Below are 13,478 nucleotides of genomic sequence, written 5' to 3'. Positions count from 1 at the left end.
TCAAACCGCTACTTCACTGCACTGAGAGGTCAAGGCTCTAATACTACGCACATCTGATTAGAATGCTGCAGCAAAGAATCGAAAGACGGGTTTTTCAAGCTAAACCAACCGGCAGGGGACTGATGAGCAGACCACCACGAACGAGATGGTCAAGCTTGGGAATTCATCCGGAAAGTCTAATGAAGGTTGCTTCTGATAGGACCTTATGGAGAAGATACTTCACCACTCTACCCCAACGATCCTTCTAGAAATAATGGGTGGATGGATGAACTTGGTATTAACTAGTGAATAAATTACTTGACTTGTAACCTTATTTATTTTATTTTATTATTTATAATTCATATTTTCTAATTTATCTTGTTTACATAACCTTAAAACAAGTCTCATAACTATTCTAAACTTAAAAATAAATATAATTATTTGATATGATTATTCACAATTGAGTGAATTATATAAATCAAAAATATTATTTACTAGATTTACCTCTCTTTGACCTTCAATTTACATTTTTTATTAAGATATATAACAGATAATTTTCTTTCTTCGTTTTATTTACTTTCAAAAGTCCAACGGTTTTTATTGAATTTACAGCGTCGATTGCTTGTCGCTACTTAACATCCTAGGTTAACTACTCTACTTAGTTACTTTACTATATAACGGTTTTCTTAACCGATATTGTAAGCAGTTTCAATATGTTCATGTCGTTACAACCTGATTATAACTCTTTTATACACATGTAATTTAAGTACAACAATTAATGTTGTCTGCTGTTTGCTGTCTGCTGTGAATTGATGTAACTTGACCCTGAAGAGATGCAAAACTCCATATTCTTATCTCAGAATGAGCCGGGATCTTGCATTGCAATGTGCATAGGTTATTAAACAAGTTTTATTATGGATTGCGTTATGGCTCTTATTTAAATTGATATATATATATATATATATATATATATATACATATAGACAACACCAGCTTAATTTAATTCGTCCTTGGTCGAAAGACACCTGTTGTTATGTCCTGTTATTTGTATTTGTGTAACATTCTCCGTTTTTTTCCGTCCTTGTTTTCATATACATTCGCTGCTTTCTTCCAAGGAATCTAATGCACTTAGCTTATTTTTTCCTTGGGGCTGGCCAGATTGGAGCAATCTCGAGTATAACCAGCTGAAATTGCAAAGATGATCTGGAACTCGACTGAGGAAAGAAAACTCCGAATGACCCGTCCTTGTTTTCTTTGTATCGTCTGTCTGGATGTTTGGTTGTCCCTTTTTTGTATCGCCTAACTGTCTGGATGTTTTGCGTTCTTGTCTCATTTTGTGTTTTATGCATATATATATAATGTCTTTTAATATTTGATATTCAGTATTTCATTTATTCAATAAGACAATCTATACTTCGTTTCATTTTACTATATATACTATATATTCTGTAGCCTACATTAATATTATAAGAATATAAATAAAACATAAAAAACAGAGTTGGAATTCCTTTGTGACGAAGTAAATATATAAATTTATATAAATGAGGATAAGATCTCCTGGTGCTATATGAACATTTATTGTGGTTTAGAGTCAAGCTTTGACTGCTATTTTCAGCGTAGTGGTGTCTCTTAGATACCCTAAATTATATATATATATATATATATATATATATATATATATATATATATATATATATATGACATCAAAATTATAATTAAGGGTATCTAAAAGATACCACCATGCTAGATATAGCAGCCAAAACTTGACTTTAAAACCACATAAAATGTTCATATAGCATTAGGAGAGAAGACAAAGAGACAAAACAAACTAGCAAAAAATTATTGGATAATTCCAGATCCCGGATTTCTGGGTTTGCATAAGAAATGTTTTGCCTCATCAGTGGAATACACACAAATAGTACATAAATACAAATATATATATATATATATATATATATATATATATACAACATACGAATACTTACATATACGCACGTTTACACACACATATATATATGCACGTATGCACACGACCAGTCTAAATTACCCGCCTAAACTCCTCGTGTGATATGGTCAAAATACCTCCGCAGTGAATATAATGACGGAAGTAAATATATAAATATATAACGATCTTATCCTTATTTATATAAACTTATATATATCTTCTTTACAGATAATCAGTATCGTGTGAAAAATTGGAATCTAGAAGCTTTTCTTCCGAGGAACCGGTCTTGTTTTATTACCTATCGGGGCAGTGTCACATTCCCACCTTGCAGAGAAGGAGTTACCTGGATAATACTTTGGGAAACAGTTCATATTTCCACTGGACAGGTATGGTAAGAGATACAAAAATAAGCGGTTGGCATATTGACCTTGCAGCACACACACACAAAATCATCTTTAATTGTAGAATTCATCTTACAAAGTCGACAATTGTTTCTGTTGTATTAACATATCTAGATATCGAAAATATCATTGAAATTGATATTTCCGAAAATACATGTTAACCCAACGTTTTCAAGGTGATCCAAATTTAATTAAATTCAAGGTGAACTAAGGAAATAGTTCTAGTACACGAACGCACACAAAAAGAACGCGAAGTAGAAATATAATCTTAAGAAAAGCTATTTTTGAATTCAACAACTGGTGACGTTAGTTGATAACGAAAGAATTAAAAAATTAAACATAGGAATTCTACGTTACGATAAATAGAAACAGATTTTATGTCACGACAATTAGTTATCTCTTTATTAAATATAGTAAACTTTTTTTATGAAAATTATTATATAACATATGAAAATCAGTTATAATTAAGAAATGAAACATTTAAATGTCTTCTAAAATTTGTGGCAACATTTCATTTGTCAAATTTTCATTAAAATTTAATACAATTAATATATTTCTTTAAGGCAAAGTTCACATGTAGAATTACCAATATTGTACGATGGTGCGTAACTAATAATGGACCGCTTTAAATCATACTTAATATTTCTGTCTTTTAAATCCCAAATGCATTTACTAAAATTTGTAGAATTACCTTTTCTTCTATACTTAAATGAATGAGAATGGTTATGAAATTTATATTTCCAAATTATGGCACATGAACCTAGATAATAACACAATTGTCGGCTTTGAAAAAATGTGATTTTCTCTAAACGTATTTTCATTGTCTAATACTCTGAATTTCTCGAAATTCTTCGAAATGGTATTTGGATCGACTTGTCATACATGAGGAATTACCTTGGATGTGTATTCTACTTGCATTTACTGGTCTCTGATTGTTGGATATAGTTAACCAAATTTGTTTAAAGCTGGGTGCTTTATTGATATCTGCCTGGATTTTTAATCTCTTTTCCTTCTTTCTCTTCTTCTCATATTCACACACACACACACACACACACACGCACGCACGCACACTACATATAATTACAGCTTGAAATATTTCGCTCTCTGTTGTCTGAGCACGGCGCGGGAGGACCGAGAATATTATTGGGAAACAACTTCCGACCACTTCAGCCGATCAACAACAGAGGGCTCTACCGTTCCTGTATGACAATGACGTCCGTTATTGCATTATTTCCTTCGCCACTTAGACTGTTGCTGTTCTGTCAAGCAGGAATCGTCATGGTATTACAATAGTAACGGCTTTTAACATTCTGGGCTCGACAAAGATCATCACCAACTCACCAACACACCAACTGAACAATGATTTGAGCGCTGCTTCTTTATTCACCGTCGCTGTCGAGAAATGTCTCTGCCAAAGTATATCGCTGTCACCATGATTGTTATCATCATCATCATCATCAACAACTGGCAGAATCAGTTGTGTATCGGACAAAATGCTTTACGTTTTGAGTCCAAATCTCGCCTAGGTCTACTTCAACGTGTATACCCTCGAGTCGATAAAATAATGTACCCCTAAATTTGTGGCCTTAAGTAGCGGCGAGCTAGCGAAATCATTTGAGTATGGGAAAAATACCTCGTTATGGGGGAAATACCTCATCGTTTTTCTTCCAACTTTTTATATTCTAGGTTCAAATCTCTGTGGAGTCATCTTTACTCGTTCATCTCTCCACAGTCGATAAAAGGATGCCCAAGTTAAGAACAGGGGTCGATGTACTTGGCTAATCCCTCTCCTGAATTGCTAGCCTTGTGTTAAAATTGCCATTGCTTGGCTGAATCGTTAAAACGTCAGACAAAATGCCATGTTGTTTGGTTATTTACGTTCTAAGTTCTTTACAGAGATGAACCTTTTATTCCTCCGGAGTCGAGAAAATAAAGTACTCGTCAAACACTGATATAAATTGATCTTCGCTCCTAAAAATTGTTAGCCTTTTACCTAAATCAATAAACATTATAATAATAATAATAATAATAATTATTATTATTATTGTCGTTGTTGTTGTTATTATTATTATCATATTTTAAAAAGATTGACGTAACTCTTTACAAAGGTAAGCAAACAAGACGAAGAGCGCGATGCAATTGCAATAGATATCTTATTGGTTGAACAATATTTCGACAGCAAGCTTGTCTTTGTCGAGTTCAAAATAAAAAGTGATAAAAATTCAAAATTATAGAAATTGAGATCTAAAATATGAACGAGAGCAACCAGCTTCCACACGTTGATGGAATGACATCATCAGTTTTTAAGCTTCAATTTTATAACTAGCGAAAAGAAAAGGAAAGAAAAATGAAAAAGAAAAAGAAAATTTAATCAAACATTTCTGCATAAATTTGATGATATTCTGTCATTTTATCCATTCCGCCAGAGCGTGATGTTAATAACCCGCAAACCTATTTCTCCTCATACATTTTGAGTATTGAAAGTGTAGCAGATTCAGAATATTTTCTGAGAATGTGCACTTTCAAGTCTTTTTCAAAATTGCAGCCGTTTGAAACAAAATGTTCGGCAAGTTCTGTCGAACTACTGTTATTGTGCCTGACGTCGAATCTGTGCCCATTAAACCTTTTGTTTAATTGTTCTGTTGTATAACCAACATAAACCAAGTTGTTTCGTGCATTCTGCCGCATACACTAAATGAGAATTTCTACATGTCTCACCTTCTGTATAAATCATAACATTTCTGTTATGATTCCTGATGGAATTCACCTCACTCATGTTGTTGCACAATGAACAGGACTTACCTTTCTTGCGGTTGTTTTTCAAGGTACAGCGTGAAGATACTCCAATGTTAGTTTTCTTGGAGTCAGAAATAGTGGTCAATAGATCTCTTATAGTTTTATTCTGTCTAAGGGCTACAATAGGCGGTTGAGGAAATATCTGTTTGAAACGAGGATACTTTCCGCAACATGCTGTTAACTTTCATGCAACACTTTTGAAATACCAGCGAAATTTCGGTGCCAGTTAATCACTAAAGGGATTATGTCACATATTGTATTGTGTTTGCTAAAATTATGCATGTAGCTTTGACTTTCTTTGCTAATCTTAGCTATCTCATTTGCTATTTCCTTTAATCGTGATTCACTGTAACCGCGTTTGACATAATGGTGTACAAAAGCATTTGCATGCTTCCAGTAATCCCCTCTGTCAGTACAAACCCAGTTTGGTCTCCACATTTTTTTACTGTCGGTTTCGTGTTGTTGACAAGTGTACTTGGGCTTGTTAGAAAACATTTCATTGACTTGGGTTGTCTTTTGCTATTTATGAAGGGCAAATAAAATAAGTACCAGTCGAGTACGTGGGTCGATGTAAACAACATGCCCTCTCCCTACAAAACTGCTGAGCCAAAATTAGAAAAAATATTTCTGTAGCATTTGTTTCCTATTCCCTTTCTTTTGATAGTTTTATCTTTTTTGTTATTGATTTCATTAATGCCTTATTTTCTATTTCTTTCTGTATATTTGTTTTCGTTGTAGTTTGTACTTTGATATTCTATAATCAATAGATCTCAGGTAGTACAAACTTCGTAATTACAAAGGCTGCTGCATTTGTTCTCATTTAACACAGTAATATCGATAATTTTTCTGTTATTTTTTACTTGTTTCAGTCATTGGACTGCGACCATGCTGGGGCACACCTCGAAGGCTTTAGTCGAACAAATCGACTCCTTGTACATCTTCTTAAAGCCTGATACTTTCTTTATTCTATTGATCTCTTTTGCCGAACCGCCAAGTTACGAAAACGTAAACAAATCAGCATTCGTAAAAGCTGAGCCAAAATTAGAAAAAATATTTCTGTAGCATTAACGTAAAAAAACAAACAAGCACGGACGCGGGCACTCACATACACACACACACACATACACAACGGACATTCACACGCTTTCCCCTCTACCAAATTCACTTACAAAGCATTGATCAGCCCAAGACTAAAGCAGAAGCTGCTTTTCCAACGTAACGCGCAGTGGAGCTAAACTCGAAACCGCACAGTTGTAAGGCAAGCTTCTTAACCACTCCTGTTCCGATTTTGCATATTCTTTTTATTGTTGTTGCAATTTATCATTGGGAGCTGCCTTCATTGGTCCAAAATAAGTTCTTTTATTATTTATAATTATTGAAGGCGGCGAGATGGCAGAAACGTTAGCAGCCTGGACAAAATGCTTAGCGGTATGAGCTGGCAGAATCGTTAGCACGCCGGGCGAAATGCTTAGCGGTATTTCGTCTGCCGTTACGTTCTGAGTACAAATTCCGCCGAGGTCGACTTTGCCTTTCATCCTTTCGGGGTCGATAAATTAAGTACCAGTTACGCACTGGGGTCGAAGTAATCGACTTAATCCGTTCGTCTGTTCTTGTTTGTTCCCTCTATGTTTAGCCCCTTGTGGGCAATAACGAAATAGGTATTTCGTCTGCCGCGAAGTTCTGAGTTCAAATTCCGCCGAGGTCGACTTTGCCTTTCATCCTTTCGGGGTCGATTAAATAAGTACCAGTTACGCACTGAGTGACAACCGCGCCCTGCACACTATGCCTTCGGCAAAGCATAGTGCCCGTATAGCCACCCCTGACAGGGATATGAGGAAAGAGTCAACCTTCATAAACCTGTATATTCCTTGTGGGCATACAGTAGTTAAACCTGGCAGACAACGGCAAACTAGAGTATTGGCAGGAGGACACGATAATCTGTTTTGACAATGGACAGGAACACAAGATCTAGTATGCAAAAAACTACAGGTTTACAGGAAGAGTTCTGCCCCCTGTTTATATTAGCAACTGAAAAGTAAACCGACAGAACCACAATTGTAGAGACTGTCAGGAATCTTCGGCCGTGATTAATATCTATCTATACATACATATACACACACACATTTTTGTCAATATAGACATATACACCACACACACATCTTTGTCTATATAGACATATACACCACATGTATAATAATCTTCACACACGAACATACCCATCCCACATATTATTTGTATATGTATACACACACATATGTAAACACAATATTAGAGAAACATTCTCATTAATCTTCTACCAAGTGCAAACAGGCCTGATATAGTTATTTGGGATTGAAAAGAAAACTCTTGTATAAGCATAGAGGTTAGCTGCCCTTTTGAGACACACGGTGCTTTGGCATGTGTAGCCAAAATTACCAAAATTTGTTTTTTATTGACATACATCTACTGAAAAACGATCTCTGATTAGCTAGTACACTTTAAAAACCAACCATTCACAACATTTGTTCCATTGAGCTGACGGATCAGCCTCAAAGTCCTTCCAACATGTACTTCTTGGCCCAATCAATCAACCTGTGTAGCCCAATAAGATTCATAAATTTGTATTATTTATACTAATATACAGGCACCTATATTTCATTTAACTCTAACATTCAGATTACTGCCAAATGTAATGCTTATTTATTCAAATCATTTTGAATTAATCATACATTATCTTGTAGCTTTGAAATTTTGATGATGTGACTGCATATTCTAAACATTGTAGGGTAGGTTTGAGAAGACTGATCTTGCCACTTTGTACATGAAACAGGTAAAATATTAAGACCTGACATGGCTGGTTTAAATACTAAAGGGTTAAAGACTGTGTTGACTAAAGTGACCACCCCTGCTTCAAGAAAAAAATCGGTCATCCAGAACGGATTTGGAACTAGGTTCTGAATAATCGATGTCATACATGCATTTATTTAAAAGTTTTAGAATGTTTTTAGTGATGTAAAATACCTTCCACAGAATTAAAATAATATGTACTAGGCTTCCACAGTTTCCGTCTATATAAATGTAGGATCAGTCCTCCAACATATTTCATAAGCTGTCATCAGCTCAGATTATATTCATTTATAAGGTATTGGTTTTGTCTTTGATGGCCCTGTGACATGTATATTGTAGCTAAAAGTAACTATCTAGTATTGGTGTTTGACACCACCCCATCCGTAATAAACTGAATTCCTTCAAGCCATGATTCTCTACATTCACTTTATCGGAATGGTGTATATCGGACTACATTATCTAATGTGGCTTCCCTTTTCCATTACTTAAAGGATATTTGGTGTTATTTTGATAAATAAGGTTAAGCACAGAAAACCTTAAAATACAGCTGAGAAAAAAAAAAACAACAAATGAACTTATATAATATAAAGGAATTAACAGCTAAAATTTTAATGTAAACGATTTTGTTTTCGTTTCCTTTTTTTATGTTTTAATTGAGTTTTTAATATAAAACATGCTGCCTTATTTACGAGACATCCATCTGTTTCATATAGATCGTCACTTTACATAAATATGTAGGTGCAGTATGGCTGATTGGTTAGGAGGTTCGCTTTGCAACCATAAGGTCTCCCAGGTTCAATCCTACTATATATCAACATATAAAAGGCCGTCAGGTAGGCCTGCAATTTATAAGCCTTATCATACAGTGTCATGCTGCTTCTGTCCAAGAACGACATTAAAGATACGTGTCTGTGGAATATTCAGCCACTTATGCATTAAACCAGGAGCAGGTAATTCGGCTGATTAATCGACTGCCTGAATCCTTATTGTCGAATGATAGGAACCCACCACGATATAAATATACATAAGCATATTGATTTATAAATAAAATATGTGCTTGTCAGTTCATTTTTCCCCCCTGCTTACTGGTTGTACATCAAGTGCCATTGAAGGATTTTAGACAGAGGGGAGGTGAAGAGAGGTAGATATGACATGGGTGATTGCTGTCATTTAAGGCCAAATCAGCCCCAATTGAGCAGACCAGTCATCAAACAGCATTCCAATCATGACCAGCCAAGCTTCTACAGCATGTTTATCTAGGACTACACTACCCAGTGGACTCAGTCATTCTTTAAAAAAAAAAATGGGAAAGAAGGATGTGATTTGAGGAAGATTTGGCTGCAGTTTCTAGAAAGGTGAACAACTCTGAGAGGCTCCCTTACTGGTTCATGGATTGCTGCAATAGGAAATAATACAAGATATTAAGTTATCCCCAGAATGGCTTAGCAGTTAGATAAGATTGTGGTTTCAATTCTGGATTGGATGATGTGTTGTGTTGTGTTCTTGAGCAAAACACTTTATTTTACATTATTCCAGTCCACTCGGTTGGTGAAAACAAGTATTCCTGCGACAGATTGACATCCTGTCTGGGGGCAGTATATATGCCAGAGAATCCAGGAAACCAGCCCTGTGAGTATATGACTTGGGAAGGAGCTTTATTCTTTATCCTTTTAAACCAGAATCCTAGTCTGAGAGCTCAAAGGAGTGAGGTAGTTTAAGGCTTGGTTGGACGTTTGGTCTTCCACCCAGGTTAAAAAGGGCAAATGGAATCCATATGATTTGCATCCAATCAGTAGGCCTGGCTCTTTTTCCGTGTCTCAAATTGAGGATTATGTTTAATATCAACTACATTAACTATACTATGTGGAGGCACAATGGCCCAGTGGTTAGGGCAGTGGACTCGCGGTCATAGGATCGCGGTTTCGATTCCCAGACCTGGCGTTGTGAGTGTTTGAGCGAAAACACCTAAAAGCTCCATGAGGCTCCAGCAGGGGATGGTGGCAAACCCTGCTGTACTCTTTCACCACAACTTTCTCTCACTCTTACTTCCTGTTTCTGTTGTGCCTATAATTCAAAGGGTCAGCCTTGTCACACTGTGTCACACTGAATATCCCCGAGAACTGCGTTAAGGGTACACATGTCTGTGGAGTGCTCAGCCACTTGCACGTTAATTTCACGAGCAGGCTGTTCCGCTGATCGGATCACCTGGAACCCTCGACGTCGTAAGCGACGGAGTGCCAACAACAATAACTATAGTATATAAAAAAAAATGTGAAATAGTTTCATCACATGCTTCTTGTGGAGAACTCAATGCAATAGATATGGTTTTATTAAACATGTATAACATCTAACATGCAGCCGTACCATCTATGAGGAAATTACATTAGTCATAAAGTCTTGACATCAAGAGTTCAAGCCAGTCAGCAATGAAAAAAGAATTCTAACACACACACACACACACACACAATCTTTTCTGATATACCTGCTTGTGTATGTGTTGGCATTGTCATTGTGTGCCCACTTTTCATGCTGAAATAAAGGAGACAGATTGTCACGGTCTGAGTCTGTCTTTATTTTAACTTACTGGATGGGTCAGAGAAAGACAGCTTGCCTGTATGCTGTATTTTTGGTATTGTTTCTTTGGTTGGGTGCGCTTCCCGACACCAATCACCTTATAAGAATGCACTTCAGTGCATATTATTGTGACACCAGCACTAGAGAAGTAGCCTTGGTGTCCTGTGGAAGAGAGTGTGTATTACTTCTTTCAGTCTCAATGCCTCTAATGAGTTCAGTCAAACAAATTGGCCATGGTACTTACTTTAGTGCAGACTATTCTGCCAAATTGCAAAGTTATAGGGACGTACAGAAACCAACATTGGTTGTCAAGTTGTAAGGGGAGCCAAACACAAACACACACAAATATACACATCATCATCATCATCATCATCGTTTAACGTCCGCTTTCCATGCTAGCATGGGTTGAACGATTTGACTGAGGACTGGTGAAACCGGATGGCAACACCAGGCTCCAATCTAATTTGGCAGAGTTTCTACAGCTGGATGCCCTTCCTAACGCCAACCACTCAGAGAGTGTAGTGGGTGCTTTTACGTGTCACCCGCACGAAAACAGCCACGCTCGAAATGGTGTCTTTTATGTGCCACCCGCACAAGCCAGTCCAGGGGCACTGGCAACGATCTCACTCATAGACACACACACAAACATGATGGACTTCCACACAGCCTCTGTCAACCAGATTCACTCACAAGCCTGGGGCTATAGAAGAAGACACTTGCCCATGGTGCTGTACACCAGGACTGAACCCAAAACCACATGGTTGCAAAACGAGCTTCTTAACTACACAGCCATGCCTGCACCTATATATATATATATATATATATATATATATATATATATATGTATGTATGTATGTATGAAAGAGAGCAGAAGTGGCATAAAGAAAGCAACATTGTTATATATTTCAAACCAGACAGATCTTCTGGATCATGTTATGTGTGTGTGTCTGTTTGTGTGCATAATCTGTATAATTCTTTCTCCACAGAACGGTCAGCGACAGAAACTGGGGGAATGGGGGAGACAGGAAGATGAAATTAATTTTAGTTGTTTTATTATTTTTTTTCCATCTCTTTAAAATGATGAAAATGAAAATTTTAAAAATAAAATTAAAAAAAAAACTAATGTGTATCTTATTAGAAATTTTAACACAGTGGGAGGAGAGAGAGAGAGAGAGAGAGAGAGAGAGAGAGAGCGAAAAAAAAGATGACAGTTGGAGTGGGGGGTGGAGGGTGGAAGGTGAAATTAAAAAAAAAAAAACGTTTTAATGAAATAAAATGAACATTTGCATTAAAACAGAATGAAATGCTAAAAAAAAAAACAAACAATAAAAATATACAAAGGAAAACACAACCAATATGGCACTTAAGGATATTATATACATACACAAACACACACACACACATATATATATATATATACAGATTTATATATGTGTGTGTGTGTGTGTGAATATATATCTTTTGTACAACCCTGTAGACCCAGGAGCAAGGCTGAACAATTAAAAATTTTAATATCTTTGTTTCCCCATATATATATATATATATATATATATATATATATATGTATATATATGTATGTATGTATGTATATATATATATATATATATATGCACATATATATATATGTTGTGTGTATGCATGTTATTTATTGCTCCAATGAAGGAGGTGGGGGAGGCAGAAATTGAAGAGCAAATTAAGATGAAATCTTTTAATGAAGTTTTTTTTTTGATTTTCTTTTTTTTTTTTCCATTTGTAAAATTTGTTATTAAAAAAATGAATCTGTATGTATGTGAGTATATATAAACATATATGTATCTATATACTCACACACTAATATATATATACTACATACATAAATATATATGTATTAGTTACATATATGATCTATGTATATTTATATATGTGTACATTATGCATATATATATATATGTGTGTGTGTATAATATATATATATATATATATATATATATATATAGGTATACTTACATATGTACATTTTATATATATATATATATATATAAAATGATCTATGTATTGTTACATATGTATGTACATTTTATATTTATATAATATAATATAATATAATATAATATATTATATATATATGAGGGAGATTGATATGCATGCATGCTCACACATCCGCCCATGCAAGCATCCTTGTCCACTAGGCAGCAGTCATTTTCTATATTTTGAAATTATATATATATATATATATATATATATATATATATATATATATATATATGCACACACAATATACATGTGTATTTTTATTTTCTTTCATATACGTATATCATTGTTTTCTTTTCGATTTATTTTGTTGTTGAATTCAGTGGGCAATAACTTCGATGCAGCTTGTGTCAAACGACACATCAGCAATTTCTTTTTCCTTTCTGGAGAATATATCTTATCAACAGGGAGAAGAAGAAGGAGAATTTGTTTGAGGAAGAAAAAAAAAAATAATTATAGAAGATTTAAAAAAAAAAAAAAATATATATATATAAAAAAAACCATCAGGCAGCGAGCGTACAAGATGTCCATCACCATCATCTTCCTTAATATTATCATCATCATAATCATTATCATTGTGATCTTCAAAGTTCTTGATCTTGAAATATTAGTTTCACATAACCAGGATTGTCCAAAGGAATTGCACAAAACGGACATATTGCATGAAATTCATTGGAAGCATGTGGAATTAAAACTTTAGCCCAATATCTGAAAACAGAATAAATGAATGTATTAGATAATTTGAACACACACGTACAAGGTACACACACGTACAAGGTACACACACGTACAAGGTACACACACAGCATGGCTGTCATCGTACATGGCTAAATTATTCCAGAGTAGATAAATTCAAAATCTGAATAAAATTAAAAAACAAAAATGTCCATTTGCTATTAAAATACACTGATTTTCTTTCAACTAAATTAGAAAATAATAAAGAGTTT

At 34.9% G+C, this 13,478-nt stretch overlaps 2 protein-coding genes across 10 annotated transcripts in view; one reads left to right on the top strand and one right to left on the bottom strand.

Moving 5' to 3' along the window:
* LOC106880927 (carbonic anhydrase 6) overlaps positions 1 to 4,374 on the top strand; it is a 58,927-nt gene extending 54,553 nt beyond the window's left edge. For 6 of the 8 annotated variants that reach the window (XM_089359544.1, XM_089359540.1, XM_089359541.1 and 3 more), the window contains 2 exons: positions 2,153 to 2,310; positions 3,412 to 4,374. In XM_089359544.1, the coding sequence (XP_089215670.1) occupies positions 2,153 to 2,310; positions 3,412 to 3,618 (365 nt within the window). In that variant the 3' untranslated portion in view covers positions 3,619 to 4,374. Of the gene's footprint in view, positions 1 to 2,152; positions 2,316 to 3,411 lie in introns of all 8 variants that reach the window. The other 2 variants (XM_089359547.1, XM_089359545.1) reach the window with 2 other exon arrangements.
* A 5,866-nt stretch (positions 4,375 to 10,240) lies between these two features.
* LOC106880928 (protein pellino) overlaps positions 10,241 to 13,478 on the bottom strand; it is a 120,631-nt gene continuing 117,393 nt past the window's right edge. For both annotated transcript variants that reach the window (XM_052971538.2, XM_014931099.3), the window contains exon 10: positions 10,241 to 13,239. In XM_052971538.2, the coding sequence (XP_052827498.1) occupies positions 13,116 to 13,239 (124 nt within the window). In that variant the 3' untranslated portion in view covers positions 10,241 to 13,115. The remainder of the gene's footprint in view (positions 13,240 to 13,478) is intronic.

The sequence above is a fragment of the Octopus bimaculoides genome, chromosome 11, assembly GCF_046866305.1.
Source record: "Octopus bimaculoides isolate indiv1 chromosome 11, ASM4686630v1, whole genome shotgun sequence".
Classification (NCBI taxonomy): Eukaryota; Metazoa; Mollusca; class Cephalopoda; order Octopoda; family Octopodidae; genus Octopus; species Octopus bimaculoides.
Note: the sequence above shows the minus strand (reverse complement) of the source record. Positions and strands in the feature narration are given on the sequence as shown.